Source organism: Podarcis liolepis (assembly GCF_965112155.1).
Source record: "Podarcis liolepis genome assembly, chromosome: 6".
In the NCBI taxonomy this organism is placed as follows: Eukaryota; Metazoa; Chordata; class Lepidosauria; order Squamata; family Lacertidae; genus Podarcis; species Podarcis liolepis.
The window spans coordinates 79,969,313-79,990,310 of NC_139559.1; the positions used below are offsets into that span (position 1 = coordinate 79,969,313).

The 20,998-nt window shown below is 42.0% G+C and overlaps 1 protein-coding gene across 2 annotated transcripts in view; it reads left to right on the plus strand.

The window, feature by feature from the left end:
• The first annotated feature begins 4,362 nt into the window (after window positions 1-4,362).
• Window positions 4,363-20,998, plus strand: part of EEIG2 (EEIG family member 2) — a 32,305-nt gene continuing 15,669 nt past the window's right edge. Inside the window, exons 1-2 of one of the 2 annotated variants that reach the window (XM_083511213.1) lie at window positions 4,363-6,871; window positions 20,148-20,268. In XM_083511213.1, the coding sequence (XP_083367339.1) occupies window positions 6,723-6,871; window positions 20,148-20,268 (270 nt within the window). In that variant the 5' untranslated portion in view covers window positions 4,363-6,722. The remainder of the gene's footprint in view (window positions 6,872-20,147; window positions 20,269-20,998) is intronic. The other variant, XM_083511212.1, reaches the window with a different exon arrangement.

Below are 20,998 nucleotides of genomic sequence, written 5' to 3' on the forward strand. Positions count from 1 at the left end.
GCTGGTTTTGTTTTGTTTTTTTGTTGTTGTTTTTTTAGATTAAGGAACTCACCATGACAGCCCCCATAGTCACAGCCCAAGTGGAATCAATACAGGAAGCCCTAATTGATTCTCTGATTTTCTCAATGCTAATATGCCACAAACAATAGTATAGTAAAACCTGAAAGCCTCATTATCACCTCATGCACTTGCCAGATCAAGAAAGATCTGTCAATTATCTTAGATGTCATTGCTCCATCTATGAAAATATGTCTTAGAGCTACATTCCCTACATTCCTCTTTGGTTATTACACCACTGCTTGACCTCCTGTATGCTGGCATGGTACCTAATCTAATTAGAGCATTTCACCTATTAATTGGTTGATTATGGAGAGCCCTGAGATTTTCTAGAGTCCTTTACAACATGTAATTAAGGGAGCTTTAAAGCCTCGATCTGTCCATCCTGCCTTTGTTAAACAGGCAAGATAAAGTGTCATTCCAAGACAGCTATACTATTTTGTAAGTCTTTTGCCAGCCAAACCTATGACTGGTTTGGCTCCATAAGCTGAGTGAGTCATCCAAATGTGATTTTGCAGACCATGCTGCTGGCAGCAGTAAAACTGCTAGCACATTTGCAAAGCTAAGCAGTGCCCGGTACAGTTTCACATTGGATAGGAGACTATGTGTTGAGACTAGATGCATTGCAGGTGGTTGGACTAGATGACCCTCAGGGCCCCTTCCAAGTCTACAATCCTATGATTCTAAGTTATTGGCACTCCCAACTAGGTGTCTGTTTTTTGCACTTCTGAATAGGGTGGCCAGAAGTTAACACAGAGCAGGGTTCCTGCACCCTTAACAGCTGCGTGGAAGAAGGAATTTTAACAGGCTTCACTAAACTATTAAAGGTACGGAACTAAACTATTAAAGGTACAGAAACCACATTCTCTTTTGCTTCAGTTTACCTTATTGCCAGATGCAAAAACAGGATGCTTCTCGTGTACCTTTAATATAGAAGAGGAGATTTTAGCAGGTGGAATTTGTCAAATAGACCAAACTGGTCTCATCCATTCGTTGGAGAAGTTGCAGCTATAGGTAGTTTGCTTCTTCACCTATTCAATAAATAATATTTTGCTCCAGTTACCCCCTGCTAAAGGGGATTCATGCTGTGGCCCCAGCCAAAGGACTTAGGGACAGTTTTGTATTGTGTTTGTGAGGTGTTGGTTTTTTAATAGTATTACCTGTTGCTTGTAAGCCACCTTAAGAACCACTTGATTGAAAGTCTGGGTATAAAATCTTCCATGGTTTGCATCCATCCATCTCGGGAGATATTGGAGGAGTGTGCCTTTGGGAATGAAGTCAATCTGTTGGAAGGTTGCAGCACCTGCTGTGGCTGTTGAGACCAATATGGGAGAGACATGTTTTGTTGCACCTGGGGCAGATGACGGCATCCAGTTGTGCTACTGCAGACGCACCATGTCATTGATTCTCTCTGCGCTCCTCCCAATGATCATTCCTTCTCTGGTCACTGCTGACATGAGCTGACTGTCTCCAGGCACTGCGGTCATCTGCAAGGGATTCCCACATGGCAGGGCTGATATTGCTAGCCTTCATGTCATGTTTGTAAGTAACCCAGATTTGGTCTGCCAACAGACCCAGTGCCTGAAGTCAGCTTCCTGTAGAGCACATTGTTGGGGATCCTGCTATCTTCCATTCTGTGGACATGACTAAGCCAGCGTAGACATCTCTGAGACAGGACTGCGAACATGCTGGGAGTGTGGGCTTAGGAGATCACATCATCTAATTAATAAATAACATATTATATTAAATATTCAAATAAATAATAATAATATCAAACATTACCTTTTCTCCACAGATATTCAGGGTGAAAAGTCCTGTCCACCTCTGAATCTGTCCAGTTTGGGGTGGGGTGTGGAGCACATAGCTAAGACTACAAATCAGTTGTATATAAGGAAACATTTACCAGATTTTCATAAAGGAAATTGGCTGATGTATAGAGCACTAGATAAATGTTTAAAATGGAACTTCTATTTCTGTCATTGTCTGGTTCTCCAGAAGTAGGGTAACATTTGAGTTACACGTCAGTTATGTATGCATTTACTATTAACCATATTTACTTTGGAACTGTTGTGCTTTCACTCAATGTGATGCATTGATATTGATGTCAACAATATTAAGATGTTATATATACATGCATTGTCTAACACAGTCCTTTAATTAGTGTGATTCCCATCTGCCTCAATGCCACCCATATCTGACTCTATTTATAGCTCTTTTTCTAAGACATGTACACTCCTGCTTAATATAGCTTATTAAAATGTTTCTGTTGTTCACCTCCAGAACAAAATTGAATACAATAATGGGGCTTAGACTTTCAGAGGAACCATGTACCCATTTACCTCCCAGTGTGCAAGAAAGGTTGCCAACTTAAACTGCTCATAATGGCACCTTAATATGCAAATATTAACAGGTGATGTTTATTTTCATGTTGTGAAAATCTCCAGCTGTTGATTTATGCATTTCAGGTTGTAGTTCTGTTAAAGGGCACAAGAGCGGCAAAAGCGGGGTTGTATCTGATCATTTGGCAAGCCTTTCCAACACACTAAAGCCAGTGGAAGTATATGTGTGCAGGATCCCACCCTCCAGCACCAAATCTGATTGTGGTACAAAGGAAAAAGCATGAGAGGCTACTGCAGTCTTCTAGGATTCTATCCACTTGCATCAATGTATTTAGAGTTCATTTCCCAAGGGAATGCAAACTTATTTAATATAATAGCTTCAGAGAGAAAAGGCAAAATAGCTACTCCATACCATGTAACTTCTGCACCAGGTGTATCATTTCAAATAATTGGTAATGTTTTATGTTCCAAGAGCCATATCCTGTCAGTTAATCTTTTTCCTACTGACTCCAAGAAAGTTATACCATCACCATAGTTATATTACGCTTGGTTATTTTTCAAATAGTATACAAGGTGGTGTTCATCAGAACAGACTAGTTGATCACTGACAGAGTGCATGGAGCCTAGGAGAGGAGGCAGGGGCAGACTGGACCTTGGCCTGTTTCCCCACAAATATAGCACAGGTAAGGATGACAGGCATTGATCCTATAACAATGGAAGGCATGAGACCCAAGTTGACATGAAGCTAAACTTTGTTGCTAGTTCCCAGTTCCGTATTCAACATAGCTACACGAGCTGTTTGAAGAACAATAAGCATATATACCCTTGAACCAGGGGCAAAAAGCAGCTTTGGGCTATGTCTCCATGACTGGGAGACTGCTTCTTTTGAGATGCACAGCACCAGCATTTTTTCCACACCAAACAACATTCATTCATTTAACACTTGATGCAGCCAAGCGAATAGATAACTGGGAGATCATGTTCACTTTGTTTTTGCACAAGTGACTCTCAAGTGTGATGCCCCGCAAGCCAAATATGGTTCATATGTACAGTGGTACCTTGGTTTATGAACTTAATCCGTTCCGGAAGTCCGTTCTTAAACCAAAACTGTTCTTAAACCGAGGCGCACTTTCCCCAATGAGGCCTCCCGCTGCCGGTGCCCTTCCACCATTTGGATTCCATTCTTAGACCAAGATGAAGTTCTCAAATTGGGACACTATTTCTGTTTTTGCGGAGTTCGTAAACCAAATCGTTCTTAAACAGGACTGTTCTTAAACTGAGGTACCACTATATATCAATAAGGAAAATGTTTTGCACCCCAAAATATTGAGTCATTCCAGATGACATGTGACCAGTGCCAGGAAACTGTTTCCTACAAGACATTCTAGCTTCTAGCACTCCGTCCAGCCTAGTGTGGTGCCCCCCCATGCTCAAACATAATGTGCTATGATGTGTGTATGTATATGAAAGTGGGGATATACACTCAACACCACTGTCCTCTAACACTTTAGCAGCAACAACTATGTGTTCCTAAACTAATACATAGAAATAGTGATTAGGCTTTATGATTCACAATTCATCATGACCCCTCGCAGTGAATCAGTACCACTGAATAAAGCATGTCGTGAAAGTCTGTCCTTTACAAAGCAAAAAGCAAACTATAAAATGATTAATTCATAAAATATTTATTAGTGATGATTGACAGGAGCTTCAGAGTTGATGGGTGAACAGAATAATATTTCTGAGATGAGGGAAAGAAAGGAAATCCCTGAGCCACTGAAGAAGTGCTTGGCAAAACAAATTTGTGTGTCTTCGATTTCAGCTCTTGTCCTAAATCCCAAGTGCCATCGAACTCAGTAGACTTTTATAGGATTGAATTGTTAAGTTACACATATTCAGTATCTATATATTATAAAATACATAAAATATATTTTGTTAATACCTTTTATGTATTTTATTCTTCTTGAACATTTGTAGTGATACTGTGAACACAGCAGAGGGAGCTATAACATCAGGCTTATGAACGGAGGTTTAAAAAACCACCACCACCAACCACTTTTATAATATACTGAATAGCAAAATATTTAATGCAGATTTGAAAATGTAAGCTGCAGTTAAAATGAGGTGTGTACTTATGGGACAGTCATTGTGCATGCAGAGATGACAGCTTCAGTTAATATGAGTTTGGCGGAAGGAAACATCAGGAAATCAAGTAAAGACATCCCTACTCCCTCTCTGGTGTGTACAGCAAAGTGAAAAAGCAACTTGAAACACGGGGGTGGGGGGAACAACCACATTGTGTTTTAAGTCCTAATGTAAATAAGGACAATCTCTAACCCCCACCCTACCCCACTGATCCTTCTTGCTGTCACTACCTGGTCATCTCCCTCTCTGACTTGCCTCACCTCCTTGGTTGCTATAAGGATTGGCCAAGGAGAGGGCACACCAATGGAGAAAAGCCCCACTGAATGCCAAATGTCCCCAAAATCTAAAGCCACCCATGTGATGAAATATCATTACACTTGGTAGTCTGATGCAGTGTTGAACTAGGACAGGAGGGAGAGACCATTGTTTCAAATCTCTGTTTGGCCATTAAGCTCCCTTAGGTGACCTTGAGCCAGTCACTGTCTCTCCTCTTAACCTACTTCAAAGGTTTGTTGTAAAGTCAAAACTGATGGGAGACGAGCCACGTACACTGCCTTGAGCTCCATGGATCAAAGGTGATAAATAAATTGAAGTAATTAGTACCGCATTATATTTGGCAAATACATCTTTGGCTCTTCTGCATTTAGGCAATCTGTTAAATCAAGTGACTAACGATATCAGCAGTCTTGATATTACTACGTTTTTTGCTGAGCATGCTCAAGACAGTAATCCTCTTGCTATTTTAAGAAACTTCTCCTCAATTGAAGGTCCTTAATACGTTTAGAAATCTATCCTGCGCAACGGTTTTTGGCCAAGAAGGGCACAGGAAGGGTGTGAAAAAAGTTTCTCCAGGTCACTGATCCAATAACACAAGCACCTATCAACTGTAAAGAAGGTGAGGAGATACGGTATATTGTTTTATGCTCCTTGGCAATCAGGGTGGCTAAAAAGTGATAAAAGGAGTGAACCACATCACATTAATCACTGTAAGAGTGGAAGGGTTGGTGGTAGCAACTATTTTAGAGCAAAGTGAGACGTGATCAGGGAAAGGATGAGGTTGTGTAATGTAGAACTTGTCCCTCCTCCTCTTGTGCTTTGTAGGGTTGCTTTAATAAAAGCTCAATGACCAACCTAAATTGGGCATGGATTGTTTTCACCAATAAGCCTGCCCTCTTAACACCTAAATACATACATTGGGAGTAAGCCCCATTGAACACTGTGGGGCTGACTTCTGAGTAGACATGATTTGGCTTGCGCTACAGGGTTGCTCTCTTTGTACTATTATCTTTAATCTGGAACATGTTCTTAACTGTCCAGGGGATGGCAAGTTGTTAGGGCGAGGCTGGGGCACCTGTGGCTCTTCAGGTGCTACTGGACTCTCACCATCCCTAGCCATGAGGCAAGCTGAGGGCAACTGCCACGGGCGACAGGACCCACACGACCAGCAGTTCCCAATGCAGATCTTTATTCCCCACCCCTTGTCCCTGATGTATATCTTCAATCATTCCTCATTCCCTAGGGGTGAGTCATTCTGTGCCCAAAAAAAGTCCTGAGGGCCGTCCCCGCCCCCTAACCCCTGGCCATGCTGGTCTGGGGCTGGTGGAAGTTCGCACGGTCTGCAGGGCCACAAGGCAGCCCTGAGGGGGTTGGGGAGCCCCCGCCATTTTGTAGTTCGCCCCAGGCGCCAAAAACGTATCGGGCCGGCCCTGCCCCTAACCACTGGCCGCGCTGGCACATAAGATAGCCACGCTGGCCTGAAAGCGGCTGGCGGACTCGCCTCTGTGGCTTCAGGAGGGGAGGCGGTCTTTTTTTTTGAACGGCGGGCGGGCGGGCGGGCTCAACAAGGCGAGAGCGGCGGGGTGCCGCTGCGTGGCAGCGCCGCCTGCCTGAGGCGAAGACAGCGCGCGCGGGCGGGAGCGTTTCTAGCGTTTCTCTTCCCCTTCACCGCCCTCCCCTTTTCTCCCCACTGTTCCTCCTCCTCTTTCTCCTCGCCGCCGCCTCCTCTTGCGCTTGGTCACAAGGGTCGAAGGAGGAAACTGTGCGGCTGTGGTAATGGAGGAGCCGGCAGGGGGTTAGCTCGCCGGTGGGGTGGGGAGGCTTCTTCTCCCCCTCCCCCCGCCGCCTTGTTTACTTCTCCCTTCCTTCCTCCCTCCTCTCGGCTGCTTCCCGCCGCCCCGCTTCATGGCCTTCATGATGATGAAGAAGAAGAAGTTCAAATTCCGCGTGGAGCTGGAGCTGGACGAGCTCTCCTCGGTGCCCTTCGTCAACGGGATCCTCTTCTGCAAGGTGCGGCTGCAGGACGGCGGCAGCTTCAGCGGAGAGTCGTCCAGGTAAAAGGGGGAGCTAACAGCCTCGGCCGCCGCTGCCACAACCCCTCGCTTTGAGAAGCCCTAACCTGGCCGGAGCGGTGGCAAATGGCAGGCGGAGAGGTGTCGCCGCTCAGCCCCGTTATAGTGCGGACGCGCCCCGGCACAGAAGCGGGGCTGCCCCGCTTCCCCCGCAGCCGCAACACACCTGTTAAGTCTTCAACGGCGCAGGAGACACGCTCATTTTGCGCGGGCAGGGAGTAAATGCTATAGACGTGTTTCGGTTTTGATCCTCCTCCTTTCCCAGTCCTTAAGAGACCCGGTGGGGAATGAACTTGTTTCCTCCTCAAAACCATCTTGAGCTCCCATTCCCACTCCCACCCGCCAAATGCCTATTTTCGGTGCCAGGGCTGAGTTCTCTTCTAACTGCATGATGCACGTGTAATGCAGTAGTGAAGTCAGTGTCTCTGGTTACACCGTTGGGTAACCAAAATAATGCATTTGCCCCAAAATGGATGGGATTCGGCGTGAGGCTTCCAGATCAAAAGGTACTGTTTCCAGGCAGATTTGAGCCCCTCAAACCTATTGTGTTTGCGATATATATAGATAGATAGATAGTTGTAGAAATGAAAAATCATGGGAGATGAGAGAGGCAGGTGTAGCTAGGCGTCTGTCAGGGCGGACCCTGAGAGCCTATTTTATTGAATATTGCCCTAAATTGAGGGCTGAAATTGGTGAGATTTATGGAGTAGTTTTCAATTCTGTTAAAGGAGATTAGATGCAACGCATGCATACACACACACACACACACACACACACACATGCATTGCATTGCATCTAGCATTTAATTTCCTTTAACGGAATTGGAAACTACTCCATAAATCTCACCAACTTATTGTTTTCCTTCCTACGCGACCTAGCAGTTCTGTTACTGATCCAGCCTACACAGAACTGGAAACCTCCCTCACAAATGATGAGACCTAGTGTTAGGGATTGCTTAATAATATCCAGTCTCAAAGTATTCCTTCAGTAGACCTATTACAGAACAGCCCTATAAAGTACAGTGGAATTTCTGGGAGGGAACTATAAAGGAGCCAGAAGGTCCAACGCCCAAGACTAGGCTCTTACCACCGCCTCACACAACTATCTCTATTTTATGCCATTTGCAGAGACTAGGAATGATCAGTGTGTTGCATGAAGGTGCCAGCAAAGTAGATAGCTCCAGCTGGAGTATGAAATTATACAAAGTAATGCAGTATGCTACAGAAAAAGATAAAGTAAAAATCTCAGATTTTAGCCTGACACGTAAGCTTGTCTGATTGTCCCTAGGGAAGTGGCGAAAGGTATTATTTCAGCCAGTGGACCAGTACACATTACACAAAATGCCACTAGGATGCTGGCTTGAACCACCTTGAGGCTACTTTATGTGGCTTTCTTTTGTGTTGGAAGCAATTCTCTACAAAGTTCCAGTGATGTTTATATGCAGTTCCTCCCTCTGTTTCTGCATTTTGCAATGATATGTTGAAAATTGGCAGACCCACATGGGAGGAGGTTCATGCAGACAGGCTACGTGGTAGCCTAGTTTCCATGATGATCACAGACGCAATTATCAGTCTTTCAATTTTTGTTTTTTAAAAGTAAATTTTATCACTGTGATTGAATATGCAGAGAAATGTCAAATGTACTGGGTGAAGTTGTCCTAGGTGTAATACAAAAGTCATCCACAGATTTACCCCCAAATGAATATTTAATGAAATCCATAACTCCTCTCTCTGGTTGTCGCAGTGCCTGAAGCTTCAGCGGAAGGGTAGACTTTTTACAATTCATTAAAATAATAATATCACTACTTCATCTCAGTTGAGAAACCAGTGTTTTGAAACCCTGTGAGGTTCTTCCTTCCTACAGCTGTGCTATGGAGAGTTCTTGAATTTATAATAAGGTATCTTCTTTTGCTTTCTAACCTCTTAAAGGCAAATCTGTATGCAGTGGTTCTTATAAGTTCTAACTTCAGACCAGCATACAAAGAAATACACAGCTGTTTCTGTGTGCCCAAGGGGGTTCAGGGCTTTTGTTTCTTAAACAGTGTGCTCAAGTGCAAATACACATGCACACGTAGTCATTTATCAGTGCTTATTATGGCTAACAGCTTTTGAAACTGAGTTCTCAAAAATAGTTTGGGTTATGGCATAGGAATTTGCTGTTCAAAAACAAAAGGGCAAAAATCCCACTGAATGTAACCAAGCTCTTGGACTTGTTTAAAATCACTTTTGGTTCATCATGGTCACAATTTTCTTGATCCTGCATAGCATTTCTCCCCACTTTAGCGTGACTTTTGTAAATTACAACAAAGAGCCTTCTTAACATTCAGCAATACAAAATTCTGTTTATTTCCTGAATCATTCTAGTTGCCTTTTTCTACTTTGAAGATGTGCTCCATAAGCCTGGGTGAGCCTGCTGTTGTTCCACATGTGGAGATAGTTCCAGTTGGGATCTCACCAGGGCATCATATTACAGTATTGGAAAAAAGAGAGATTTGTAATTGCATCATACTGAGGGTTTCAGTTTTCCCGTGTTTGTCTGAGAGTGCCACTGGATCTGATAATGGCAGGATTAACTTGGGGACCACAAAGTGTGAAAGGGTGATCTAAAGTGAAGCATGGATTAACACGTGATTGTAGCTTCTGTGTGTTGCCCAGAAGTGTATGTGGACCTTGACTATCAAGGCCTGTAGCCCTTTCCATCAGAGCTTATCATAATTAGAACCTTGCAATATCAATAATTTTGCATGTGAATTTGCTTCTTTTCTTCTTTCCTCCCCATCCCATTTTCCTTTTATCTTGTGCATACTGTATTTACATTGTAAGCCTCAGGGGAGCAACTGTGTTGTTTTTATTGATCCATAAGACATTCTCCGAGCCTTTCTGAATGAAGAGTGGGGTATAAATGCTTTGAATAAATACTGTCACATCCAGTTTTACACAGTATTGCGTAACTTGATGATGTGATCATATATCATGATAAGCCAGGGTTTCTAGCTTATCACAATTTATTATTTATGCTCCTACTTCACTCCTCCTCTCTTAAAAGCAGGAGAAACTCTTGTTACATCTGAACCCAGGATCTTCTTGGTCCCCAAAAAGCCAGGTTCAACAACCCAGTAACAATGCATGGTTTAAGTTTGGCTAGCAAGCTTTATGAGAGTTTCCTAGTTTGTCCTGTTTGCACCAAGAAAGGAGTGAAGTGGGAACAATCAGGCAGCCAGCATGCTGCTTGTGCACAATAAACCATGATAAGCTCAAAACCCTGCCTTAAGACATGAAAACACAGACAATTACTTTTTTGTGTGTGTGTATGTGTTGTATATATCACAACAGTGTGCCAAATCTGAAGTTTTAATGGAGGTGACAGCTATAAACAGCACAAACATGCAGTTACATGGCTTTGTAGTTTATAATGATTATTTCCAAGAATTGGAATATTCACTAATGAGTGAATATGCTTGAGTTTGGTAAATATGAGCTAGCTATTCTTAGGCTAATACCATTACAAGTATTTTTTTTTAAAAAAAAAATCTTTGGCATTTTCATTGTGGTCTAGTGTGCTGCATTTTGAAATTGGACTTGAGAAACCCAATTTCAAAATAAATGTTTAGCAGTGGATAGAATTGTAACACACATCACTCTTCTATTTGCAAAATGGTCTTATTTTCCCTCTCTTACTGAGTTTATATGAGGTGGCATACTTTGTGACATACATCTCAAACATGCTATTTAATTTAGTATCGATAACCAGAATTCTGATAATTCTTACAAGCTTGTGATTTTGTATAGCATTATAAGGTAAGGTAAAGGTAAAGGACAGTTAATGTAGTATAAGAACCTGGAAGGCATTTAATTAACGCTATTTAAAATTTCAAAGTTTGAGTAGCTGTGATAGAAAAACCTGTGCTAGAAACATTCAGCTGTATAAAAATTATGAACCATTAAATTATGGGTCTTTTCTGTATCTGAAAAGTATAGTTTCATATATTTCTTTTAAAAATGTGCACCTGATGTTTCTTTGTGGTGCCCTGTGAGGAAAGGGATGGGTTAAGAGAGAGTGCCCAAGTTTGTTCAATGTGCTGTACGTCTCACTATGGATTTATTCATCTAAAACAAGGGTAGGCAACCTAAGGCCCGTGGACTGGATGCGGCCCAATCGCCTTCTCAATCCGGCCCACAGACGGTCCGGGAATCAGCATGTTTTTACATGAGTAGAATGTGTGCTTTTATTTCAAATGCATCTCTGGGTTATTTGTGGGGCATAGGAATTCGTTCATTATTTTTTTCAAAATATAGTCCAGCCTACCACATGGTCTGAGGGACGGTGGACCGGCCCACGACTGAAAAATGTTGCTGACCCCTGATCTAAAACCAAAGGTTTTTTTGGAACCACAGACTGATCTTAGAAGTTTCCATGATATGTTTCACCACCCTTTTTTTCTTGTTTATTGGAATGCTGTTGCTCTATCTACCAGTATAGTTCCTTGCAATATTAAGGCGTGTGTGTGTGTGTGTTACTAGCTTCTGAGAACAATGAGTTTAATGTAGAAGAAGGCAGTTGCCATTGGGCCGCATGCACACTGTGGGTTGTATTCAACATACCACTGAGCACAAGGATTTCTCCTTGCGTAACAGAATGCTTCCTTCTCTCTCATGCACCCTCTAAATCTGTTATGAGTATTCCCCAATTCTCCAGAGCAGATTTGTTGACTGTGGAGGGGGTGATTTTTCTGCCCTTCATAGATTTCAGGCATTTGACATTCAAAGATGTTGGCCTTACGCCATTACCTGGTTGCCTTTCTCCATGCAAATTAACATTGCTAGTGGGGAAAAGTAATGTTGGAAGCTGTCGGTCCGTAGTATTCTGCAGTGCCATCATACTATTAAATTTTATGATTTAGCTGCACCGTAGCAGTACATGTTTCCTGGCAAACTAAATCTTAAACAAAATCACAGCACTATGTTGTGTGTTAATTAATTGGATTCAAACTTCCCAGCTAATTTCACATGTGCTATGTAGCTATAAATTAAATTGTACATGGCAGGATTGGAAAAATCCATTATTTTGCCATTCTTACAGTGTAATCAGTGGGGGAGTTCCTGCTAAGTTCAATGTTACTTACTCCCCAGTAAATGTCTTCTAATTGTGAGTATAAGTTTAAGAGGTAGTCTGTAATGAGAGTTTGCGAGAAGAAATGAGAAGTAAACATTACCTTTTCCCCAGATGTAATGCTAAGGACCAAGTTGAGAAAATGAATCTGTAACGTTTGTGCTGTATGGCTTTGGCTGTAAAGCGTATGCAGTGTTGCAGCCCTAATCTCAGGGTGTATTAAGGTGAACCTGAAATCCCTGCTATCTCAAAATAGGTCTCTGTGTGTATGTGCACACATTTAATCCCCCTTAATTTTGGAGGGATGGACATTCATGCAGTTCTTCTCTTTTCTGTGTATAAGAAGTATGTAGAAATAGCTAATCACTCTGTGTCATATTCTTTTTTGGCAGAGCATTCCCCCCCCCACACACTATGTACATGAGATGCAGCATACTTTATAAATATATAGTTCCATTTAGAACCGCAACACGTTTTGTATTGTAAAAGTATGAGGTTTCATGCTATTTCCTGTGTTAGAGGCACATTTTACTGGCAAATGACTTTGATTCGTTTAGTGCGGCAGAGGAAATCCAGCTGTGGGGACTTGGCAGAATTCCCCCTGACCATATGCAACAAAACTGCGGCCTCAGTTCTTTTTGCAGGATACTGGTGGATTAATGAAGCAGAATGAGATGCTGAGTGCCAGCATACAAAAATTATGTAGCAGTTTCAATGCTGGCAGGATATAAATGCTAAAAAGTGTTTGTAAATCCCTAATATCAAATAATGTTTATGTGCTGAACTTCCTTTTTAGTATGACCTGCACTGATAAGCTCCAGACATTGACACTGGGTTCTTGTTTATAACAGGCTTGACAATTATTTGCTTTTAATTCTGTAGGTGTGAAAATACATTTGGCATTCCGCTCTGTAATGAAATTGGCTCATTTTCATTCTCCAGTTCGATACATTCAGAATCCTTCCTTCTATACAGGCAGCGATTGTTTTATGTGCGTCCAATATGTGCATGACCGTGCACTTCACGCCGAACCCAGAAGTGACCCAAAAATGTCACAAAACATGGGCCCCGTCAGCGCTTGGGGGGGGGGTCCCGGAATGTAGGCACCAGTCTCTGCCAGTATTTTAACAGTCCTCTGAATGAATTACTTCATAAATAACAAATGACAATTTTTCACACACTACTGATTGAAGCACTTAGAACTCCCTTAGTTTTAAAGACAACTGCCTTTGCAATCTCCCACGTTGAGCTGAATCAGTTGAACAGCCTATTTATTTACTTTTTAATTACCTCAGCCAAGAAGGTTTATATGATGACTATTTCTAATTGTCTTTTCCTCTAGTTGACCACAAGTGTTGTTGGGACACTGCATATTCTAGCTTAATGTTTTATTTGATTTATTTACTTATTTTCTGCTTCTTATGTTTGTGAGAAATACATGGGTCACTGCATATTGTGCATGGTGGAAAATAGTGTGTCAAGTGGACTGGGTTGCCTGTGACAGAATCATGTTTTTGTTTTATAAAGGGTTTAGCATTCCTAGACACAGGAATAAAATAAAAAGCCACAGGCCCATCTGCAGACTTGCAGTCTAAGAATAAAATTAAGACACATTAGGCAGGGAGGGAAAATAAAGGGGAATTTGAAATAAATCAAGGTGAACAGATGTGTTTTAAGGAGGCACTTGAAAGTTAGTGCAGAGGAAGAAAATATATTGGAAGATGGAATGGTATTTCTGAGAGAAGAAGCTGCATGGCGATAAAGAAAACAATATTAGGTTAAACAAGAAGTTTGGTACCAGTGGAGAAGAGTTTAGGGAAGCATATGTAGAAAGAGGGCTCTGTCATTTGCAGAATCAAATGTAGATGGCTAAAGAAGAGAGCTAACTTCAGTGAAATACAGGAAATATTGCACTATAGCAATCCCAGACTAACAAGATAAAGTATGAGGCCATTTTACCTGTATTTCTTTTCTGGTTTTTGTTTTATGATGTACAGTTCCGGTGGAAATCTGATATGAGTAAGAGCAGTATAAGAATAAAAAGTAGTAAACCAGATTGTGTTCAGTGGGACTTGCTTGAGAGAATGGTGCACAGCATATGTACAGGGGTTTTTATATAAAAAAGGGGAAAAAACTTGTTAAACATAGTGGACATTATTTCCAGGTAAATATTCATAGGAACAGGACTGGAAATAAACTGCATCCAAATAAACAAGATAACCCCACAGTTCTAAACTAGCACAAATAATGAAGCTGACTCATCCAATTACAGAGTCTCAATCAAATACAAAATCCAGTAGTAGGAAAGCCACACTGTTTGTAAAACAAAGCAGAAGGTTTCAGCCATTCCAGCAAGGGTACTAAAAGCAGTGCAGAACTGTGCATATGCAAACTTACCGTAACTATTTCTTCTTCACTGCCCGAATTCCCACTGAAAACAAGCTATAAGCTTTACACTACAAAGGACAGCCTCTGGAATAGGCCTGTTTGCCTTGGGCAGTTTATATTTACACCAGGTGAGTAGGCAAATTGTGATTTGCAAATTTAGGAAGTTGGCAACACTGTTTGCTTCTACTGTTTTGTTTAGAATATTTCTAGCCAAATGTTTGAACTTACATGTGCTGTAAACCAGAATCTCAGTGTGCACGTTTGTGTGGAATCTGTGCATTAATTATAATTCATTATAAAGTTATCCTCCCCCATTCTCTAAACTTAAATTCTGGAACCTAGCTTAAATTTTTAAAAAGTTTACAGAAAAGGTGAATATATCAAATAACTAAAGTCAAGCCTATGCCAACCCACTGTCCAAACCATCAGCTACATACAGTTGCCTGCTAGGGGGATGATAAGCTTCCTGATTTTATAGCCTGCCACGATTGCAAAAATAGGAATGGCCAATTGCCTGGGAAATCACAGCAATATATAGCCAATGGACAGCCTTTGCAAGAGTCCATAACTTCATTAGCCATTGGCAAGCGCATATTTTACCAGGTGAGAGCTTAGAAACCGGGAAAGTTCCTGCTTTTCTCCTAAGCCTGGAGACTAGTGAAGGCTCCTTGCATGTACACTGAACCTTGGAGATTTGAAAAGCTACAATACGTTTTACTGGTTTGAAAGCGCTTTCAAGGCATTGGGCTCTGAATGCTTCCAAAAGTCAATGTGACATTGGAGACAATGTTTTGTCTTTCCCTCTTGGGAGGAAGGACACAACCACTATTGTGTCGTCATCATCATCTTCTTCTAATATATTTGAAAGAAGAAGGAAGCCTGCCTTTGTAAAGTTCCTCCAAACTCCAAAATTCCATGAGGAACTGCTTGGGAGAAAGGGAAATCCTGGTAGGCATGCCCTAAAGGGCTTTTTTTGCAGCATAGCTACGAAACTGCTACTTCATAATACAGATAGGAATTTCTTCTTTCTTAATGCAGTAGTTGGGCATTTAAAAAACAAAACAAAACACTACTCATAGTACATGACAAAATTACTCCCTAAGGCTCATATGAAGTTGACTCACAGTGGAACATTTTCATCAACTTGTTCTGCAGCCCAGTTGCCAAGTAGACTGTCATCTTTGTTCACTTTCCATGGCAACCAATCAATGTGTGAAATATTTTTGGGTGGGGTGGGGGAGATTTTTAGAAAATCCTACAATGTTAAACTAATGACTACAGTGGACCCTCGAGTTATGTACCTCTCTGGATACGTAAGATTCAGGTTGTGAAAGCGGCAAACTCGGAAGTATTTTTCCAGGTTTCGCCGCTCACGCATGCGCAGAAGCACTCTATCGCGCCATGCACAGAAGCAGCACCTCTGGTTACGGATTTTTCAGGATGCACACGGACCTCCAGAACGAATTAAATTCGTATCCAGAGGGTCCACTGTACTTAGTTGCATGCAGTGTTCTATTTGCTAACTTTCTCTGAATGCTTTTTAGCTATAGGTAAATAAATATTAAATTGTTTGTGAAATTACTGTAGTACCACATTTGTTTTTATTTAAGAATTTATAGACAGATTTTCAGTTGGGACAAATTCTCAAAACAGTGAAACAAACAACTCAGTTTGTATTCAGTGAACTTTTTTCTGTCTCAGGAAGACAGAATGTAGACTGGAATTTCATTAGCGGAATGCAATGGGATGTTTAAGTGCCTTGGTTAAATACATAGTCTTGCAGGTATTAAAGCTTGCCTTGAAAGTTTTAGCCTAGTGCAGAGATTTTCAACCTTTTTGAGTCCACAGCTCCCTTAACCAACTACCTTTTTTTTTGCGGCACCGCTGTTGGCTCAGGAGCCCAGTTATGTCACGCCTTGTCTGCAGAGCTGGCAGCCTCTCACCCTTTTTCAAACACCCTCCTTTGTGGAGTGTTCCCACAGTCTCCTCTCCTGTCTCCATGGGAGTCCTCTGGGCATCTGCTCTTGCCATCCCTGGTCTCTGAGCTGCTGCCGCCCCCGCCCCGCCCCCCGGCACCAAAAAAAGGTGCCTCCTCACACTGCCCCACAGGGGCCTGGGAAGAGGATACCCCCAGTCTTAGTGGCCCAAAGGAGACTAGCCAAAGGTGAATGTGAGGCCAGCACCTTACCTTGGGAGGCAGCAGGCGCTGCTGGGTCTGCATGGGGAAATGCTCTCCTTCAGCACTGGGCATTCAGCTCCCAAGCAGGCCTTGCACACAGCAAGCACAAGAAAGCCTAGTGCAGCACCTGTCTACCTGCCCAGCCTCACAGTTGTCTGTCCATTCCCAACAGCAAGGGCTGGCTGGCTGGGCTCCCTCACCCACCTGCTTACTCTGATGCCACCTTAGCTCCTGGCAGCCAGCACCCCCTGGCCAGCCCCAGAGGCACCATTCGCCTGTGGAGCTTGTAGCCAAGGCTGCTGCAACCAAACAGCTGTGCAAGCCTTTGGGAAGCAGGCCCGAGAGCGCATCAGAGGAGAGAGGGAGAGAAAGAGGGACAGAGGCCAGTGTTGCCCACGGCACCCCTGACCATAATTCAAGGCACCCCAGGGTGCCATGGCACACTGGTTGAAAAACACTGGCCTAGTGCTTTTGTTTGTATATGTCTTTTAGCTGATTGTGAGGAAAATCTGGTGTTCTGTTTCCGTTTTCAACTGAGCAGCAGATACAATGCTAAAATGGTTGTGAGAATTATACGTTAAAGATATAGAGAACATGGGTAATATCCAGCATTAGTCATACTTAGAGGCCCTTTGAAATCAACAGAAATACTTGGGTCCATAATTAAAAGTCCGGTACTCTGCAGCATCTTAAGACTAGGTCTGGTTTTTTTTTGTTTTTTCCATTATAAGTTTCCCATTTACATGGAGTTCGAAAGCACATCAAAGTGCAAGTAGATAAATAGGTACTGCTCCAGCGGGAAGGTAAACGGCGTTTCCGTGCGCTGCTCTGGTTTGCCAGAAGTGGCTTAGCCATGCTGACCACATGACCCGGAAGCTGTATGCCGGCTCCCTCGGCCAATAAAGCGAGATGAGCGCCGCAACCCCAGAGTCGGCCACGACTGGACCTAATGGTCAGGGGTCCCTTTACCTTTACCTAGCATTGAATATAAGCCAACATATTTTTCTTGCAATAGAAATATTTGCTCTAGGATAGAGTAACCCAAGCCAGTTCTTTCAACTTCTGTCAGGAATCTATGACGTACAGTACTGTCAAAGGTGGGTGGCAGAGTCAGGTAAGTAATAACTCACAAGATGCCAATAAAGTTAACTCTTTATTCAAATAAACAAAACAGCTGAAGCATAATGAGCCCAGTAACTCCTCCCCCATTTCCTTCCCAAGCAATCTGAGTCTCATTCACCTTGTCTGTCTTTGCTTCACCCTCTTCATACCTCTGCGGCTTCTGGGAGACCAGGGAGGAGGGGAGCTAGTCACAGGGGGGGGGGGCTCCCTGGCTTCATCAACAGCCTTCGTCATCTCTGTCTCTTGCCCGCCCCACGCCCCCCAGCCTCCACTTCTTCCTCTGGTTCTGGACTTCTGCAACAGCCTCTTCCTGCTCACTAAACTGTTACCTCTTCAGCTTCCAACACCTCCACCTCGTAGCCTGCTCCGCCTTCTCCCTCTGACCATCATCATCCCACCACACATCCCCTGGCTCTGACCATTTTTCCCTTGGGGGTTCCCTAGCTGGTGCCTCCCACCATTCCTCTGCATCCAGCCAGTCCATGGCATTGTTCCTTCCTTTCTTCAGACTGCAAAGTAAATTTCAAATAGAGCCTACAGAATAACACCTCTTTCTGGCACACAAGGGAGAAATGTGCTCAGGAAGTTTTGCAGGGTAAAAGAATTCACCAAAGCATTCTGTGCACACACAAAGCTCTGCATTTTTTTCTTAACCTCAATACTAGCTGTCACATTTGTTAACTGAAGACTCTGAAATTGTGGCTTGTTATAACCTAGATTTCAGCAGCCTCATTATATCAGTTTGTTAGTGACTGACAGTCAAGCCCAGAAATCTTTTTATTTTGGGGCATTCTCCCCCACCCCTTTTTCTAAACTGTCGTGACTTTCCTCCAATACTTTATCTGGACATCTTCATTTCTCAGTCTCTGTCTGAACTCCATAGAGGAAGGTCATGAGCTTGGTTGTGGGGATGAATCAATATATTGTTATGGGTGGATGCACTTGTGCATTATTTTGTTGTATGTGGTTACTCACAAACTTCAGTCAGAATTATTTATTCAGGATTTCAAAAAGGGTGTCAGGAATCCAAAAAGATCAAATAACAGTAAATTAAAGTTGCATGCATTACCTGTGGTTCTGTCATTATTTCTAGAGCAAACCTAGCAGTGATTTAATGACTTGGGATTTAAATCACTGTCTGATTTAAACATGATGCTGGGCTTATAAGAAAAACATAGTCATGCAACATTCCATATTGAAACCAGTCCCTCAACTGCTATGTACACAGTGTTAGCACACCAGTGATGAAGCCATAGATTTCTGAAATACTAACTCTGGGTGTTCAGGCACAACAATCAAGTCCTGTGGGCACAAATTCTTATATTATTTTTATTGTGTGTAAATAGGGACCCAAAGAGGATTAATTTCTCAGTTTAGAATACAAAGAATAAGCAAAAGATAAGAGATTGTCTACTCCAAAATGACATGGGTGATTAATCTAAGAGTACATGTCATTGAGTCTATGAAGGTCTTTGAGAACAATTTTGAGAGGTTCATCTTAATAATGCTTATTTTTGGTGGCAAATCAAATCTAAATAAGTTCTGTTTTCAAGATTTGATATGTAAGCTGGGAGGAATCAAGAAAGCGAAGAGGGTAGTGCAAAATCTTCACATTGTAGTTATTCATACCTTAACTTTGTTAAGTGTGAATTTATTTATAAAAATAATTTACATACCTTTTAGCTCCACACAGGTCCCCAAATATGGTTCATAGTCATAAAATCAAAATACAATACAGCAAAACAAGAACTAAAAGCCATTGTTTGCGGAAAACATACAACAGCAGAGGAGACCAGAAAACAACCCAAAAGTTTGGCAAAGGGCCAACCAGTTCTTATAGTCTAGTTGCTACAGTTGAGTAAGATGTCATGCTGGTTCATTTGTGAGGGAGCCATGAGTATAAATTGGTTTTGTTATCCTGTAATGCTTAACCATGGTTTAGTGCTACGTGCATGAACAGAAAGGAGCCACCATGCACCCTGGGTTCCTGCTCTCCCCTTCCCATGTTTTCCTCCTGTGCACCTGGGACTTCAGTAGAGCTAAGTTGCACATTCTATAAAACCTAACTGGTTCTTGTGTATGAAACCATGATTGTGGTTTAAAACAACTTCTGTTAAGTTTCATAACAGTCAGCTTCAACCCATGGGTTATGAAGATGGTTTGCTAAACTAAGCAGAGTTTGTTTTTAAACCATTTTCACTGGTCCATACATAATGAGAAACTTGGTTTTGTCAAAACTAAAATTAAGTCCTGCCACAGAGCAAAAAGGAGGACACATTTGCCAACTTCTATTTTAATTGTGGATTTCTATGACTACTCTCATTTTACCGTACATACCCATGAAAAAGAGGGTGTGTCCTGGAAAAAGAGGACATATGGCAACCCTACCTCTGTAGAAAATGTTCAGTTTTTCTTGTCAATGTTCAATATTTTCCTTATTTGTTTATTTTTTATTCACAGGGAAGTGGTGCAGGCAAACTGTGTCCATTGGAAAAAGAGGTTCTTATTTATGTGTAAAATGAGTGCAAGTGCCACTACAGGGGTCTTGGACCCCTGCATCTGCAGAGTGTCTGTTCGGAAGGTAAAAATGACCATTCTCTTCTTCTAATATTTGCATTTTAGTTTATGCTGTGGCTATGTTCCTCTACGTAAGTGGCAACTTAACGCTGTTTACTTATTGTACATCCAGACTCTAATTATATTATTTCTATTGATTTCACTAAATATAATTAACAGAATTCTCTGTAAATATCACGCTGCCCAAAACACTGACTAATCAAAGCAACTATTAATTTGTCTTACTTATTTAGTAATATTTTTATATTGCTTAGCATTAACAAGTAATCGCAGAGCAGTTTAGAAATGTTTTTGCTAAAAAAAGAAAAAAGAAACAAAGGTATATAAAAAGAAACACTATAGATATCAATAACCTAGGGCAATTGGGTCAGTGCTAATGATCAGAGACAGCCTGTGTAAAAAGGCACCCAACATTCGATGGCTCCCAGAGGGGATGTGCAACTACAGAGATAGCCTGCTCTTGTACTCGATGGCATTCCACTGGTCACAGCACCATCAGCAAGGTCTTCTCTGATTATCTTGATCTACTGTGCCTGTAAAGGAGAAGAGCTACACAGCTTAATTACCTTTGATTACTATTGATAGCATTGATAATATTGTAGGGGCTCAAAATGTGTTTTTTCTTGACTTAAGGAAACCCATTACAACTTATAAAACTTCCTCAATATTCAGTAGTATTGCTTGCTGTGTGTTAAATGTTTATGTCACATGCTGTGCGTTAGCTCTTTGACATT